This window comes from Lytechinus variegatus, chromosome 10 (genome assembly GCF_018143015.1).
Source record: "Lytechinus variegatus isolate NC3 chromosome 10, Lvar_3.0, whole genome shotgun sequence".
In the NCBI taxonomy this organism is placed as follows: domain Eukaryota; kingdom Metazoa; phylum Echinodermata; class Echinoidea; order Temnopleuroida; family Toxopneustidae; genus Lytechinus; species Lytechinus variegatus.
The window spans coordinates 12,028,074-12,046,286 of NC_054749.1; the positions used below are offsets into that span (position 1 = coordinate 12,028,074).

The following is an 18,213-nucleotide window of genomic DNA, read 5'->3' on the forward strand; positions in this document are numbered from 1 at the left end:
CAATAATTTCATTCCGATGGTCCTACTACGGGCAGAGAAGTCTTACGTAATAGCGCAGCTGTTGTTTATCTTTTCGTCCTTTGCTCAACGCTCGTATACTGGCCTGTGGGGGTGAAATTGAGACAACGGGGATTACCCTTGGATTACTTGGCCAAGCGCGGTTGATAAGGGCTTGGAAATGAGTTTTAGGAGATCCAAACGGAAAATGGGGTACAACACCGCAGTTCGCAATCCGAACTGCGGTATTGTTTCAAAGGGAAGTTTGACGTAATGGAAAAACCAGCAACCCCAAGATCTAAAATGCATATGTCTGTTAAAAACGTTTTATGAATAGGTATATTCATTCATGCTTCATTATCGTGACCTTCCAGTGAGCTTCGTTTAGTTTGGAAAGGAATATTGAGGAAATTACCTGGATGAAAACTTATGATATTGGTGGATTGCCATAGTTGAGGTTGATCAGATCAATCACAGCTCTTTGTGAGATGGGACCCAGGAGCTGATTTCTTTAATAGCAGATTTTTGCGTCCTTGAGAAATTTACCAAGCTAAATGTTGGCTTGACTACCATTTTCAACCTTCTGAGGCTTTTCATGACAAATTCACGAGTGGGAGTGATAAGAGGCCAACTCCAGTCTGAGGGATGGGGAAAGTCTGTTGGCTCTCACTATCCATATAGGATACTCAACAGTTTCTGATTTCATCTCGTTCGATGAGCGGTACCCTCAAGACTTTGCTGGAGAGTTTGATCTGTGTCATCTGCTTACATTGTTTTTAATCATTTTTGAATTTGTATAATTTCATTGCCTTCATTCTGATTTTCTCATGCCCTTTGATGACTCACTCATATTCTTTTTTTATTGTAATTAACCCTTTATCAATCTGGTTTTGAAAACAAAAATAGGTTGGCGCGATTATTTCTTCAATGTTTAGGTCAATTCAAATAATTTGATGAGCGCAGGTGAATGACAAATAAAAATGATATAAATTTAAATTGTAGGTATTCTGAATGAGGTTATTGTGGATTCGGTAACACCAAACACGATAGCTCTCCGCTGGACAAATTTGCCAGACAACATAAATTATGAGATAACCTACACTGCACCAGATGGAACACAACAAGTGGTTTCCTCAGGCACCAGCCCCAACGTCATCCTTACTGGACTTACTCCTACCACTCAGTATGATATCTCAGTACGTTCAACATCTAACCAAGGACAGCAATCAGCCATTGGTACCACTACCGCTACTACAGGTAAATATTCCCTAAATAATAGTTACTAAATCCAAAGGAAAAAAAATCACAAAAATACATTCCAGAAGAAATTTTATCTCGTATGATAAGTATGATTCATCCACTATCAACATGATAGGCCCTCTGAAAGACATAATGGATGGTCCATCTGTCGCATGACATCCACACATGACATCCACACATGAGTGAATGAGACAGTTGTTGGCCGCAGGAGTGGTAATCGCTTTTATTGTATATTAGTAGACTTGTTAACTGCAAAAAAAGGGGTGAACGCTGCATTTTTGAGTACAAATGTCCCACTTGGCACAAATGTTCCTTGAGTCAAAAGAAAAAGATTCATCCAAAGAGACACGCTGTATCTATGCAAATAAGCAAGTAATTTGCATATTATGTCGATATGTAAAAACAAGTAATTCAGAATATATATTTCACCAGAACTGCCCTAAAATTGGAAATAAAGACTTAGGGTAAGACAGGGAAGAAAATTGTCATAAAATAATTGGGATATCCTTGTTTATTATTACCTAATTTACATAAATTATGCAAATTATAATTTAAAACAGACTATTTTTTCAAGAATCCTGAACTGTTTTATAAATAACAGCAATTAATACAAAATGTCAACATTCTACATGAAAGAGAATATATTAGCGAAAACATCGATATGCTTCATGACAGTATTAGTGTCTTAATTTGCTTAGAAAGAGGGCAAATATGTCAAAATGTATGACGTGATATTGCGCTAAAACGAGACCAAAACAACCTCTATGTCACAGTCACACTCACGAATCGGACAATAAAGCGATCAATGGTATGTCATTCGAGATAACACAATCTCAACACAATAGCTTCCATCGGCTTCTCGTATCGCTTTTGTTGGTGTGTCTGCACACCGTAATCTATATGATACATACGGGCAAAATGCATTTCGGTATCGGTAAAACACTATTAATTTTGTTTTATTTGTTTCTAATTTGTTTCTCTTGGAAAATGTACAGGAGACATTGCTTTGCAGGTTACTGCTTAAATGAAGCTCTGGCACATGAATCATGACGAATGTACCCCACCTCAATCCATATTTTAACTTTGTTAAAATATATGTCTTTTGGTGACCACGAAGTGGCAAAACTGCATTCCCCCGCGGCATTCCCGCTACTTTATAAACCAGTTTGACTTGTATTATCGACTTGGAAAAGACAGATGTATGAGACATCAGTTAACATGTTTCCTGAAGATAGTTTTTTTTTTTTATTAAAGCCTACGTCCACGGGAGCCCTCCGAATTTACTCCATCCCCTCTCTGTATTTCGACACTAAATAAAAAAAATATCGTGTTTAAAAGCCACCGGCAAGGCAAATTGCGTTATTGGTTTAATAAAGTAACTTTTATATCTACATTTCATATTTATCTATATTAATATTGTTATTAATGTTATTATTATTATTATTATTATTATTATTATTATTATTGTTCTGCAGTTTGTAATAATGCTCTAGCACAGTAAAGGCTATAACCCAACAGGAGCATGCCTAGGATACCCTTTTCCCTTTTGGTTTTATGTATTCAAAAATAGTTTATTGTCTTTAGAACTCTTACTTTTGTTTGTATTGATATCTTGGAATAGATTGAGGAGAAAAAACTCTACAATATTATTGACATGTAGAAGAGCTGTAGTACATTGAAAAAAGAAGCCACACGTAAGCTCTATAATACTCAAACCCCGTTATTGCTTCCACTCTATGTTAAATTTAAATATTTTCAGAGCCCATTCGGAAGAAAGATACATTTCTACTACACACAGTAAAGCCTCTTTACTTTCTCCTCTTGAAAAAAAAAACATAGAAGGCATTGTTTTATATCGCATAAAATAAATTCGTGTACATGACGGTGGCCTGTCGAAGTTGCCCAACCCTTTATTTTGTTTTGACAATATATATTTACAATATCGTCTAAATGAAGCCCTCATCTGGAAAAGGGCACTTATTAAAGGCAGCATCTACATTATATAGAGGAGGCCCTGGTACTTGAAAGCGGGGGCTGAAGCACCCGCAAGATTTTCCGGAAGGGGGGGGGGGGGGTGATGCGTGTATTATTCTCGATAGATAGCACCCCCCGGAATTCCGGCAGATGTGACAAAAAAAAGAAACGTTACCCAAAAAACTTCATTTTGTAGTGCAATCCTTTTTATTTGCCCGTAAAATTTATTGATGTAAATTTGAAAATAAAAAAAGGTTCAATGTAAAATTTTGGTCCCAAGAACTTAAACAAGCTTCAGCCCCCTCTTCCCAGTGCCAAGGCCTCCTCTATATAATGTAGATGCTGCCTTTAATAAGTGCCCTTTTCCAGATGAGGGCTTCATTTAGATGATATTCTAAATATATATTATCAAAACAAAACAGTTTTGGCAACTTCGACAGGCCACCGTCACGTACACGAACTTATTTTATGAGATATAAAACAATGCCTTCTATGTTTTTTTTTCAAGAGGAGAACGCAAAGAGGCTTTACTGTGTGTAGTAGAAATGTATCTTTCCTCCGATTGGGCTCTCAAAATATTTAAATTCAACATAGAGTGGAATCAATAAAGGGCCGTGTGGCTGTTCTTCAATTTACCACAGCTCCTCTACATGTCAGTTGAAGAGTATTTTCTCCTCAATCTATTCCAAGGTATCAATACAAACAAAAGTAATCTTTTAAGAGTTCTAAAGACAATAAACTATTTTTTAATACATAAAACCAAAAAGGGAAAGGGTATCCGAGGCATGCTCCTGTTGGGTTATAGCCTTTACTGTGCTAGAGCACTATTACAAACGGCCGAATAATAATAATAATAATAGTAATAATAATAATATTAATAATAATTATAATAATATCAATAATGATGAATGTAAATATAAAAATATAGATATAAAAGTTGCTTTATTATACCAAGAAACGCAATTTGCCTTGCCGATTGCTTTAAAACATGATATTTTTTTTTTTTACTTAAAGTCGAAATACGGAGAGGGGATGGGGTAAGTCGGAGGGCTCCCGTGGGCTTAAATAAACAAAAATTAAAAAAAAACTTTTTCAAGAATCATGTTGTCTGATGTCCCATACATCTGTGTTTTCCAAGTTGATAACACAAGTCAAACTGGTTTTGTAAAGTAGCGGGAATGCCGGGGAGATGCAGTTTTGCCACTTTGGGGTCTCCAAAAGATATATATTTTAACAAAGTTAATATATGGATTGAGGTGGGGTACATTCGTCATGATTCATGTGCCAGAGCTTCATTAAAGCAGTAACCTGCAAAGCAATGTCTCCTGTAAATTTTCCAAGAGAAACAAATTAGAAACAAATAAAACAAAATCAATAGTGTTTTACCGATACCGAAATGCATTTTGCCCGTATGTATCATAGATTACGGTGTGCAGACACACCAACAAAAGCGATACGAGAAGCCGATGGAAGCTATTGTGTTGAGATTGTGTTATCTGGAATGACATACCATTGATCGCTTTATTGTCCGATTCGTGAGTGTGACTGTGACATAGAGGTTGTTTTGGTCTCGTTTTAGCGCAATATCACGTCATACATTTTGACATATTTGCCCTCTTTCTAAGCAAATTTATGCAATACTGCCCTCAATTTATTGTTATTGATACTACAAGTGTTGTATTATTAATAGCAATAAATTGAGGGCAGTATTGCATAAATTTACTTTACAGGCGTTATAGAAAATTACCATGTTTCAACTTACCCCATGTTCCAACTAACCCTGGTCTCCCCTACAATAATGTATATTCACTTGGTCTACAGGCTATTGGTCTTTTAACTAAAATGTGGGCATTACACATCTAGTCTACTCTCTTTTTGGTGTAATTGCCATTTCATCTACACCAATCTTTGTCTAATACTCTCTTTATGTAATTTTCATTCAGTCTAATGCCCAAGTTTTATATTTTCTCCTCGTCTGCTTATGATTGTATACTTTGTCAAATGAAAGTTTGTTTCATAAACAGTTATCATGCAACCATTATAGACGAAGAAGTGTTAGACCAAATAGACGGGGTGTGTATAGCCTAACTGGAATTCAGACAAAATCGTTAATTGGTTGAATGGCAATTAGACCAGTGGTAAGTAGATAAACTGTATGTAGATAAATGAAGATTATACAAGGTTCGCTGACATTAAATGATAATTTAGCAAAGGATGACATTCATCAATCGTAATTTATCTATTGCAACCACCAGATATCAACGAATGTTCTTCCGAACCATGCAGAAATGGAGGAACTTGTATTGATGGTGTCAACTCCTACACGTGTTCCTGTCGTGTAGGATTTACTGGAACTATTTGTGATCTAGGTAAGATGAACGCGATATACACACGCACTACGCACCCCACTCACTATCACACACACACACCTTGGGCGTAATCATAGAATCATTAACAGCTAATATGAATGATTTTTTGGGGGGGTTTAGAATCTGATTGGCCAACTGCTTTTTAGAATTATTCATGTTTGCTGATTGAATGACTACGCCAATGCCTTCATTTTATAATGAGGGCTCACTGGTTGGGAGTTGGAGGGTAGCCCTTGTAATTTTTTTAACAGTTTATTTCATGTTTCCTCGTTTTTTGTTTTTTTTCTTGCTCTTAGATGTTGATGAATGTGCCCTCGATTCCAGTCTCTGTGCCAACGGAAGATGTGTAAACACTCTCGGTGGATTACACACTTGTGTCTGCAATAGTGGATATATATTGACCGATTCAGATTCATGCACTGGTTTGTAAAATAAAATCTGATCTTGGTAACCCAGTTTTCATTATCCCTACTCTTGTGCCCCGCTTCCATGGTTGCATAAAAAATACTGCTATGGTAAATTGGTAACTACCATTGGAAAACATCATCTTTCAGGCAACAATTTGCTATCTATAACCCACAACTTTAGACTAGACTTTAAATCAAAGCCGAGTTCAGAAAACGGGCCATAGTATCAATGTAGTGTCAATACTGCTATAAATACATAACAACCACTATAAATGATAACAAGCATAACTATTTTAAAAGGCACATCATCCCTTTTGTTCAGTGCTATGCTGATCCCATTACGTATAAAGTTTTGCATCGTTTAAAGGCGATTGCGACGAGTGTTCAGTATATTTTTCCACACCTTGCATATAGGTAAAGTATGATGTTGAACCAATGTTTGTAATGGTATTTAATTATAAAACAAATTAGGGAATTGTATTCCTCTCTTAGACATTAAGAAGGCATAAAATGTAATGAATCCCTGTATTTCTTTATTCATATTATTCTTGTTACCAGCTCTCTCCGGCACTGTCTTTACGAGTTCACTGCGGGTTGAGCTTACTGGGCAAACTCTTGATGGTGTTGTGCTAACTTACACTAACTCGTTGACAAATGTATTATCAGCCGAGTTCGTGGAATATGAATCAACTTTCTGTTTCTTGGTTAGTATGATTATCTTTATCTAACTTAAAAGTTGAACAAATTGAAGTTGACCAATAAAATCACAAAGACATCATTTAAAAAAGCGAACTTTGATTCAACCTCAACTGTTTGTAGAACATCTCTTTAATCTTCAATCCAGGTAATAATTTAACTCAAATGTTAACGTTCTACGTCTTCTTGAGTAGCTTATAATGTAATAAATCACGAAGACCCCCCCAAAGTGAGTACAACCAATAAATTTGCATATAACGCATTAGCTTTCAATACAAAGATACATATAATATCTATATTTCTTAGAATGGTAATTCCATGAATCAGCCCCCGTCCTGCTTTCGAGAGATGTTAAACTCAAAGTAAAGAGAGAATGGATAATGATGTTTAATATCATTAGAACCTTTCATTTTCATTACCACAAACATCTTCCAGATTATTACTGTAATCATCATTATCAATATTCATATGTTTATGTTTGAAAAAAATTTGGTATCCTTCACTATCAAAATAATTTGTTCACAGTGTGAAGCAAAATATGAAACAATCTCCCCCACTTTTGAATTTTGAGCACTTTATCAGTGTGAATCCATTCTAACAGAATCCACTATATGAACAACAATCACAATTGTCATATTTTGCTGCCATTTCATTATTATTGTCGTTACTGTGATCATTGTTAAAGGACAAGTCCACCCCAACAAAAACTTGATTTGAATAAAAACAGAAAAATTCAACAAGCATAACACTGAAAATTTCATCAAAATCGGATGTAAAATAAGAAAGTTATGGCATTTTAAAGTTTCGCTTATTTTCAACAAAATAGTTATATGAACGAGCCAGTTACATCCAAATGAGAGAGTTGATGACATCACTCACTCACTATTTCTTTTGTATTTTATTATATGAAATATGAAATGTTTTTATTTACTCGACATTGTCATGTGAAATGAAGTTTCATTCCTCCCTGAGCACGTGGAATTCCATTATTTTAACATTTTGTGCTTCAGGCAAGGAGGTCCTAATCGTCAAATTCGTAAAAATTGAAATATTGTATAATTCAAACAATAAAAAACAAAACAAATCCGATTTTTAAGAAATTTTCAGCAATGTGCTTGTCTGATTTTTCTCTATTGATTCAAATCAACATTTTTCTGAGGTGGACTTGACCTTTAACTATTGTAATGTATTCTGTGTCAAGATGGACCTATTCAATATCATCACTTAAGCGGGAAATACTCGTAAGTTTTCATTTTATTTTATTTCATATATTAGTTTAGTGAGTACGTACAGGATTCACTGCAAAACAGAAGGTATCTTGGTGGCAGTTGTGAAGTGATAGGGTTTCGCCAGGGCAGTGTAATTGCCGACATCAACTTTCAAGTGGCTGCAGCTAATCAAAGTCTAGCTGATGATCTTGCGCTGGCTGTAGCTGACATGTCTACTGACATCCCTCAAAGTTTATCAACGAATGGACAAACTCTGATGGCATCCATTACAGCAAACGGTACGGATAGATCCTCGCGCCTTAGTGGGACTGGTCGAAATGTATATTTATTGGTGAAAATGTGTCCACCGACAATTTTATCAATTTAAATCACTGGTTAAAAATCTACCAGATTTCTGGTTGATATTACACCTTTTCTTTATTCGGACAAAATTTTAACCACAACATTCATAATTTCGACAAATCGAACCCACAGCAATTTTAGACAGTGTATGTTGTACTTAAGACCTTGATATCTGAAAGCCTTATTAAACTTAAACATGATTTTTAAAGCAAACACCAAAATTGTATATTTATCATACGATTAATAAAAATATTACGATTGTTGTTTGAGTTATGAAAAGGAATCACGTGACAAATTGCAGTTTTTCCGATCAAAGACAACATTATTATGCATTTTTCTTAAATTTCAAGGTAAAATATTTGATCCAATAGTTCCTGGGATAAAAGTTTGTTTAATAGTCTGTGTAATATCTTGCCATTGCACGCATTCAGATAAATCATCATATGCACGCATTGCACATAGCCGAAAACTCTAGTAAAGAGTTTGAAATTATACGCGATTATCATCTAACATAGTATTACAGAAGTGTACTTTTCATTGAAAAACAATCAGTATTTCGCTGCCGTTAAAATTCAAATTTTGCCATGTTGTCCCTCACTCGATTTTGTTTTTGGTTAATTTAGAAATAACATTTTGAATATTTACTTTGCGGATTTAGGAATTGGATATAAGAACGCTACAAAGATGTTAAAATTCTCACCTATTTAATGCTTGTGAAGGGGTTTTATAAACAGACAAAATGACTCCATTCACTGATGAGAAAATACAAAATACAATTTTTTTAGCGTATCAATAATCTGGTTGTTTAATGTATTATAGCCGTTGATCCATTTGGAATAGACTTTATTTTTATTTTTTACATCTGTAATTCAAACATTAAGTTTATTTTTTATCAAATGAAAGGGATAGTGAATCCATGGTGTTGATGAAAAGATACACAAAACATATCTTTTTAAAGGGCGGTCGTTGAAGATGGAATTACATTGCCCAAATTCTGTAATGAATTTGCTTGTGTGTCTTATGAGAAATATCTTTTTCCAATCAATGATTTGTAAATATTGTCATAAATGGATTTGCATCAGCACTTTATAGCTGAAAACCTTTGGCAATATGATCTAAAATAAATATCATCTACATCAAAGTCTGTTCATATTATGAATAAAATCTGTCGATATAACAGCAGTAATATAATTTTGATTTCACACAGTAAAAAAAATTGATTGGTCAATGTTCGGATGACCCCATGATTTTATCTTTCTAATCAACAGTTCAATGTGATCAGTCAAATTGTCGGAATGGTGGGACCTGTACGACTGCTGGTCAGCATTGCAATTGCCCGTCCGGCTTTAGTGGAGCTTTCTGTCAAAATGGTATGTTGGAAATAACATGAATTTAGGTCTATCAAAAAGGACCCTGGGAAGTCGGGCTGAAAATGAGTTTCATAAATTATACTTCAAGCATAGACCTATTGTGAAGTTACATGGCAACTCATTTTTCCTGTATGGTTTGCTTATTTTGTGTTTCATCTCTCCCAACTCAAACATGAAACGATCAGTCTACATTTTTCACATAATGAGATGGGGGTTTTGAACTCACAATGCTAGCAGGAACGTCCACACGTTTACTCATATGCATAAGACTTTAAATATCAAGAAGAGCTTCCTCAATATCACAGTTATGTGTCAATCTTATCTCCTTTGCACGTTGTTGAGAAAAAATCACAGAAAAAAGGAAGATTCATATTAGAGTAAATGTTACCATGCTTGCGAAAACAAAACAAAAAACACCTATTTACTGCACCTCATTGTTAAAAATTGATCTTTGGATACCCTTCATGAATTAGATACATTTCGTTTCTTTATTTCACTTTAACCCTGACACTATATCATGAAGCGACAATGTTAGTTTTCAGGACCTGCATATCCCAATTAGCGTGCCGTATTCTGGCACTTGTAAAACAGCTCTCTGAACCATACAAAATGCCCACTATTCTGAGGTCTAGTTTAATTTAAGTCAGACTAATTTTGTAAGTGTTAAAATGAAGAACCTAAACTTCTCTGTTTTGTATGTGTCATGAACTCGACCATTCAGCATGAATTATACCTCAGTCACCTTTGTATAAAACGTCTGCCGTAGAGCAAATGCGACTGAGGTATGGTGAAGCCAACTGTTTCACTGATCATTCCCAGACAGTAACAAATGACTGAATGTTCATTAAGCTTGTTATAAATCGAATTGATGCTGTTATAGATTTTTAGCACAGCTGGTTATCTGTAGATCATAACCTTAGCACATGGGTCAATTTCGTTTTGCTCTCTATTTTTTAAGATTCAAGTTCTCAAGGGCTCTCTCTTGCCGCCACTATTGGCATTGTGGCTGGGGTAACCGCTTTTGTTTTTGTCATCATAAGCTGTTTCTGCTGCATATTAATCCTACATTACAGACAGCAAAGTCAAGCAAGAAAAATGATGATGGCGTGAGTATCAAAATTTGATTGTTTGGAATATTGTTGCAAGAAACGTTTTTTATCTTTCTTTTGTTTTCCTTAAATTCAGGACTCGTTGTAGAAAGACTTGAGATTAAATAAAACTCCTTGGATCAAATGCAACTTGAATTCAACCACTCCGAAATGTGTATTTGGTCTTAATTTCAGTTGCGTCTGATCGCGATTCTTTTTGCAAGGGTTTGATGCGACATGATAAATTTCAGATGAAATACCATCCATGAAAATTAACTACAGAAGAAATTGTTTGGGGTTCGTGATGAAATAACTACTGGGATAGACGTAGATCCTTCCAATCAAATCATATATTCTTTTTTTTTGAGTTTGGTTTAGGGAACACAAAATACAGTCACTTTTTATTCCCCCATAGTTCACATCACTCTTCAAATTAATTACTAGATTGTGATTAATGTGTATATCTTGAGATAATGATAAGGCGAATGATATAACATGAAAATGTGTTCTTTTGATAAATTTTGTGTTTTTGTATAGATTCATCAAGGTTCTGAATAAGTCAAAATGCGAATGTGTAGGTATGTGTGTATTTTTGGCATGAGAACAATTTTCAATTAAGCAAGAAATGTGCTGGATTTTTGTTGGAAAATAATCTTTATATAGCTTTATTTTGTAAGGTAGGTACTCAAAGGGCTGTTTTGAATGAAAAACAAACATTAAAGAAATAGATACACAAACATTCTCCCATTTTTATGGCCGCTAATTTTTCTATAAGACAGGAAATAGAATGATACACTAGTGAAATTAGATCTGCCTACGATGAAAAAAAGTGTGACAACTCCACAGGCATTTTTTTCCCCCTACCATTCGCTATTGGCCTTCATTTGAGTTCAGTGATATCATTTTACATATCGATATCCATGGCAGCTTTCACTATGTTTTGAGCGCTAGTGTACTGCCTCATCCATTAGGCCTATACGATTATACTGCTATTTATTCACTTTCACCGTCCTTTTATTCAGAATTTTTATAGTCACACTAGGATTTTGTATTAAGTCAAAACCAACGTCAAAACCAAACCAATCAAATTATTATGGATCATAATCATTAGCCTTTTTATTATCATTTTCCTTATTATATTATTCAGTGATGAGTATAATGACCACCCAGATTACGGTTACCATGATGGGAGACGCCAAGCCATCGATCGCATGCGAGTGAATGGAGCATCCGGTCAATGGAACCCAAGAATGGTAATAATTACGTCTTTGTTTCATACCCTAGGGAGAGTTTTCAGGAGCTTTCGTAGCCACTACATAGACGCCTTCTAGAACATGATTATAGCAGCTATTGTCGAAGGCACTTCATGACAAAGCCGTCTTTGTTGAAAATTAGCCAATCAAAACAGCAGTTTCGTCCCGGACTCTCCACAAAACGACATATTTGAAATTTTCTCATCCGGTCTGATCTGCTGTCCTGGTCCTCCAATTTTCGACAAAAACCATTCAACTGTTTGACATGCATTTCCAATAGATTTATCACGTTGCAGAATTTTCATTTTCCTGTGGTAATTGAAAAAAACTCTCTTTCAGGTCTGACAGCTTTCCTTGATTTTGATATAAATTGGTTACTGTCGGATAAAATATCTTTTCAAGAATGCTCCCATGGAAAACACATTCATCGATCCAGAGCATTGAGTACCATGAAACAACCCCTAACTCCATGCCATATACTCTCTCATTAATCCTCTCAAGTCTTAGCGTGATGTCATTCTTGAAATCTTTTGCTAAATATAACCCTTTTAACCAACCTTGATGAAGAAAAAAAAGCGCTCATCAATACGATTTTCTAGAAAAGTAAGGTAATAAGGGAATTTTTGCAACACAACGTAGACGTTTTCTGAAACGTTGGGAATCTGTTGTCAGAATCCCTTCATCACAAAGCTTTTGTCGAAAATCGGTGGATCAAAACTGCAGTGTCGTTCTGGACGATCTGCTGCCCTGGTTCACCAATTTTCGACAATGACCTTTAATCTGTTTATTGTGATTTGACAGACATTTCCAGTAGATTTTCAGCATTCTAGTAAGTGCACAGTGGTTGCAAAAACTCACTATTACCAAAGCAGGGCCACTATTGGTCAAATCCATGTTAGCCTGATTCCTATTGTTGGGTGTACGTGTTGCATGTATGCGGGTTGAATGGGGCATGAATGCAGGAGCGGTGTCTTAGGGTGCACACTGCAATAAATAGTATACAAAGCTCCTTTACATACCCCTTTCCAAATGATTATTTGAGGTTAATTACCAGTATTTCTGAATCAATTGTTTGAAACTAATGATTTAGTGGCAATGACTTTTAATCGCAGTATTGTTTGTTACCCTGTATATTCATGTCATATTTATGCATATAAGGGATTATATTCCTATTTTTTATTTGTTTTTCATCCTGTCATTTGTTTATAAAGGGATGCTCCGGGCTGAAGATGTTTAGATTCAAATAAGCAGAGTAAACTTCACAGAGCAAAATGCTGAAAATTCGATCAAAATCGATAACACATAGCGAAGTTACTGAATTTTAAATATTAGCATTATTCCGTTGAAACAGTTCTAGGCATGTCTTTATGAATATTCATTAGGTGGGTTGATGATGCAACATCCCAACTTTCCTTTTTCTAATTTTATTACATGAAATCAGATCCCCCCATTTGAACGTGTAAATGATGTGTCTGTATTATCATGAAATAGGTTGCAGCAAGAAATAACTAATGCACTTAATCAGTTGTCAATAAACATAATTTCACATCATAAATACAAAATAATAAGTGGGGATATGACATCATCAGCACACCCTATGAATATTCATGAAGACATGCCTAGAACTGTTTCACCGGAATAATGCAAATATTTTGAATTCAAGAGCCTTTCATTTTTTAACCGATTTTGATCAAATTATCAGGATTTTGTTCTGTGAATTTTATTTTATTTATTGGGATATAGATGTATTCAGCCAGGAGTATCTCTTTAATAAATCTTGTAAAATCTTGAAACGAGGCATGGTAAGGTTATTTTTCAATAAAGATGGATACCAATGGTAAATAATTTGACTATGCACAAGCACTCAAACCTAGTCTACATACTCTGAAGTTATTTTTATTTAAAATTAGTTACCAAACTAATTTAGATACATTACTAGTAATATGATAATTGTATTCTCTTAGAATTTCATACCACAATATTACAAATTGATTTTGAAGGTAAATGGTTTTAAAGGAAAAAAAAAATCTTCTCTTTTCATCTCAGGCAGGAGATAGGCGTCATTTTAGTACTCCCTATGTCGTGGATGGAGGAAACCCGGTATGTAAAGTTTTTGTTGCATTTTATGTAATCAAAAGAATGAATGTAATAGCATCGCTGGAAACCATATACACACGCTCGATATTTCAATTACATTATTAAATCATATATGAAGAGTTTATTCCCCAAAGAGTTTGGTCCACTCCCAGCTTTTCTATTATTTTGCCTTCAGTTATATTGTAGGGTTGGTTTTTTGTTTAACTGTAATAGATCTAACATAATACCCTGTCATGAGAATGAAAAATCTGCGGGTCTTAAAAGAATGTCTGTGGAAAGTTATTTTCATTTTCAAAATAAACTGGATCTAACCACATTCATGGGCGCAAATGCTTGTTTGTGGGAAAGGTGGGTGCGTGTGTGTGCATTCGTGCTTGTTGGGAGGGTGGGTGCGCATGTGTGTGTATGTGTGCTTTAGGGGAGGGTGGTGCATGTGTTTGTATGTGTGCTTGAGGGGAGGGTGGGTGTGTATGTTTGCTTGTGGGGAGGGTGGTGCGTGTGTGTATGTGTACTTGTGAGGAGGGTGGGTGTGTATGTTTGCTTGTGGGGAGGGTGGTGCGTGTGTTTGTATGTGTGCTTGAGGGGAGGGTGGATGTGTAGTTTGCTTGTGGGGAGGGTGGTGCATGTGTGTATGTGTACTTGTGAGGAGGGAGGGTGTGTATGTTTGCTTGTGGGGAGGGTGGTGCGTGTGTTTGTATGTGTGCTTGAGGGGAGGGTGGGTGTGTATGTTTGCTTGTGGGGAGGGTGGTGTGTGTGTGTATGTGTACTTGTGAGGAGGGAGGGTGTGTATGTTTGCTTGTGGGGGGGTGGGTGCGTGTATGTGTATGTGTGCTTTTGGGGGAGGGTAGGTGGGTGTGTATGTTTGCTTGTGGGAAAGGTGGGTGCGTGTGTGTGCATTCGTGCTTGTTGGGAGGGTGGGTGCGCATGTGTGTGTATGTGTGCTTTAGGGGAGGGAGGGTGCGTGTGTAGGTGGGTGTGCTTGAGGGGAGGGTGGGTGTGAAGTTTGCTTGTGGGGAGGGTGGTGCGTGTGTGTATGTGTACTTGTGAGGAGGGTGGGTGTGTATGTTTGCTTGTGGGGAGGGTGGTGCGTGTGTTTGTATGTGTGCTTGAGGGGAGGGTGGGTGTGTATGTTTGCTTGTGGGGAGGGTGGTGCGTGTGTGTATGTGTACTTGTGAGGAGGGTGGGTGTGTATGTTTGCTTGTGGGGAGGGTGGTGCGTGTGTATGTGTGCTTGTGAGGAGGGAGGGTGTGTATGTTTGCTTGTGGGGGGGGGGGTTGGTGCGTGTATGTGTATGTGTGCTTTTGGGGGAGGGTAGGTGGGTGTGTATGTTTGCTTGTGGGAGGGTGGTGTGTGTGTGTGTATTTGTGAGAAGGGAGGGTGTGTATGTTTGCTTGTGAGGAGGGTGGGTGTGTGTGTGCTTGTGAGGAGGGTGGATGGGTGTGTGTGTATGTGTGCTTGAGGGGAGGGTGGGTGTGTATGTTTGCTTGTGGGGATGGTGGGTGCGTGTGTGTGTATGTGTGCTTTTGGGGAGGGTAGGTGGGTGTGTATGTTTGCTTGTGGGGAGGATGGGTGCATGTGTGTATGTTTGTGGAGTAGGTGGGTGCATGTATGTGCATGTGCTTGCGGAGTAGGTGGGTACGTGTGTATGTAAATGTGCTTGTTGGGAGGGTGGGTGTGTATGCGTGTCTGTGCTTTTGATGGAGGACGTGTGTGTTTGAATATGTGCATGTGGGGAGGGTAGGTGCATGTGCAAATAAACACAAACGAAACCATGTTTGAAAACAAATCAATAATTGCTCAGTAATTTATTTTTATATTGTCTTTTAAATATATTATTAAATTGAATTTTAATATATACACAAGTCTAAACTATAGTTTGGGGAAGGTATGTCGTATTGAATGCTTAGATCTGTCATTGATAAGGTAAATCTGTCCATTACGGGAAATAAAACTTTTCTTATCCATTCATAAAGCGCCATATACCTTTGAAGGCAGCCTACCTCCCTATCACATGGTAAAAAAAAATGAATGATGAATTCCAGTATTAAAAAATAAGGTTATTGGCAAATTTTTAGCATGCGTGAAACCAAACTAGAATCACAAATGCTAATCGCAATCATGAATTCAAATACAACTCCGGAGGTGAATTTCAGTTAAGTTTCAGTCAAATTAGGGTACGAGTTTTACGTGTGAAAGGCTTGACCTCCAAAACATCTTTGGGGCGGAGGTTATGTGTCCTATCAAGCCCCTCCGTAGATAATACAATTGTCATGCACTCATCGTATCGATGCAGTGCTTTGATTGACATGTTACCAAGGACACATACCGCCTTCGCTCGGGAATTCGAATTCAAATCACAGTTATCGAGTGAGCCTGTGAAAGGTCCGATGATTTTAAAGACGAATTGCAATCATCAATACAATGATGATCCAAGAGTCACGTGTGAAAAGGCCTTATGTTTTGTGAAGAAACGAATACGCCATTTCGGTTTTCTCGCACAGGCAAGTTACGTGTAAAAGTGTACTTGTTAGTGTGCCATTGTTTAAATATATTATTTTGTACTATTTCATTACAGGAGAGACGTGTGGATAGAAAGGCAATCGGTTATTGATTGATATGATGACTTATACCTTCGGAAAAGACACGGATAAGACAGCGGAACATGGATTTGTGATAAATGTTGCATACCTATTTTAGGGAGCAATTGGTTTAAATTATTAGTAGGAGGAATAATATATATCGTCGAGGGCAATAGTGGGTACACTCTTAAAACAAATCAGTTAAATTGACTAGACCAATAGTCAGCTGGGTGCAACTGATATAACAAACACTGATAGTAACATTTCTGACATATATTCTAGTCAGAAATAACTCTGATCTAGTAAAATACGGTTAGAAAATAGTCGAATGTAACTAAAATAACAGTTGCACCCACTTGACCCTATTAACTAGTAATTTTTGACTGATTTGTTTTTTGAGTGTATTAGACGCACAACAAACAGTTCTGAAAATAGCCTGAGGAATATCGATAGTATGTAAATCCGTGTAGATAGTCGTATTAAAACAAACTCTTTAGAATATATTTAAAACAATGACCGGTCAGTATAACTGGTCATTATTAACACCAGTCATTAGAAAATCTTCCTATTACATTGCTGAAATAAACAAATGGTCTTTGACGTATTCCAGTCAATTATTCGAAAGAGTATTCATTTCATAACTTTATTATAAATGTTATAAGAAATCATTCATATTTGTATGGTGCCTTGTCTTACATAACAGTTTCTATTTTAGTCAGCCAGACCAATGAATTATTGAATGTAAAATTTACTCTAATAAATACGAGTGGTTTAAATGCATCTCAATTAATTACAGACTTTTTAACTTTATCATGTTTCAGTGTCCTAAATATACATATTTATTATCGTAAATTTTAGGTTTCCACTTAGAATTATTTCGTCTCAGATTATACAAGTTATACAGCATGTGAGTTACCCACAATGCACTATTCAGGATAATATTAATAACAATAATTGTAACGATGAATGTATGGTTTTACACTATGCTGTTTCATTGCCATTGGTTTTCTTTGTCTTCATTCCATTGAAAGATAACGATGTTTTCTATACATTTGTCGCAATAATGTCTTCAATAATATCATTTAATGTTTACCACTTTTTGTCTCACCTGCGAAGCAAAGTGAGACTATAGGCGCCGCTTTTCCGACGGCGGCGGCGGCGGCGTCAACATCAAATCTTAACCTGAGGTTAAGTTTTTGAAATGACATCATAACTTAGAAAGTATATGGACCTAGTTAATAAAACTTGGCCAGAAGGTTAATCAAGTATTACTGAACATCCTATTAGAGTTTCATGTCACATGACCAAGGTCAAAGGTCATTTAGGGTCAATGAACTTAGACCATGTTGGAGGAATCAACATCGAAATCTTAACCTGAGGTTAAGTTTTTGAAATGTCATCATAACTTAGAAAATATATGGACCTAGTTCATGAAACTTGGACATAAGGTTAATCAAGTATCACTGAACATCCTGCATGAGTTTCACGTCACATGACGAAGGTCAAAGGTCATTTAGGGTCAATGAACTTTGGCCGAATTGGGGATATCTGT

At 36.3% G+C, this 18,213-nt stretch overlaps 1 protein-coding gene across 1 annotated transcript in view; it reads left to right on the plus strand.

Moving 5' to 3' along the window:
- LOC121423248 (collagen alpha-1(XII) chain-like) overlaps window positions 1-16,717 on the plus strand; it is a 35,730-nt gene extending 19,013 nt beyond the window's left edge. Inside the window, exons 13-21 of the mRNA XM_041618569.1 lie at window positions 5,487-5,600; window positions 5,897-6,022; window positions 6,566-6,711; window positions 7,979-8,210; window positions 9,543-9,644; window positions 10,603-10,750; window positions 11,880-11,985; window positions 14,032-14,085; window positions 16,658-16,717. Coding sequence (XP_041474503.1) covers window positions 5,487-5,600; window positions 5,897-6,022; window positions 6,566-6,711; window positions 7,979-8,210; window positions 9,543-9,644; window positions 10,603-10,750; window positions 11,880-11,985; window positions 14,032-14,085; window positions 16,658-16,693 — 1,064 coding nt within the window. The 3' untranslated portion in view covers window positions 16,694-16,717. The remainder of the gene's footprint in view (window positions 1-5,486; window positions 5,601-5,896; window positions 6,023-6,565; window positions 6,712-7,978; window positions 8,211-9,542; window positions 9,645-10,602; window positions 10,751-11,879; window positions 11,986-14,031; window positions 14,086-16,657) is intronic.
- The last annotated feature ends 1,496 nt before the right edge of the window (window positions 16,718-18,213 follow it).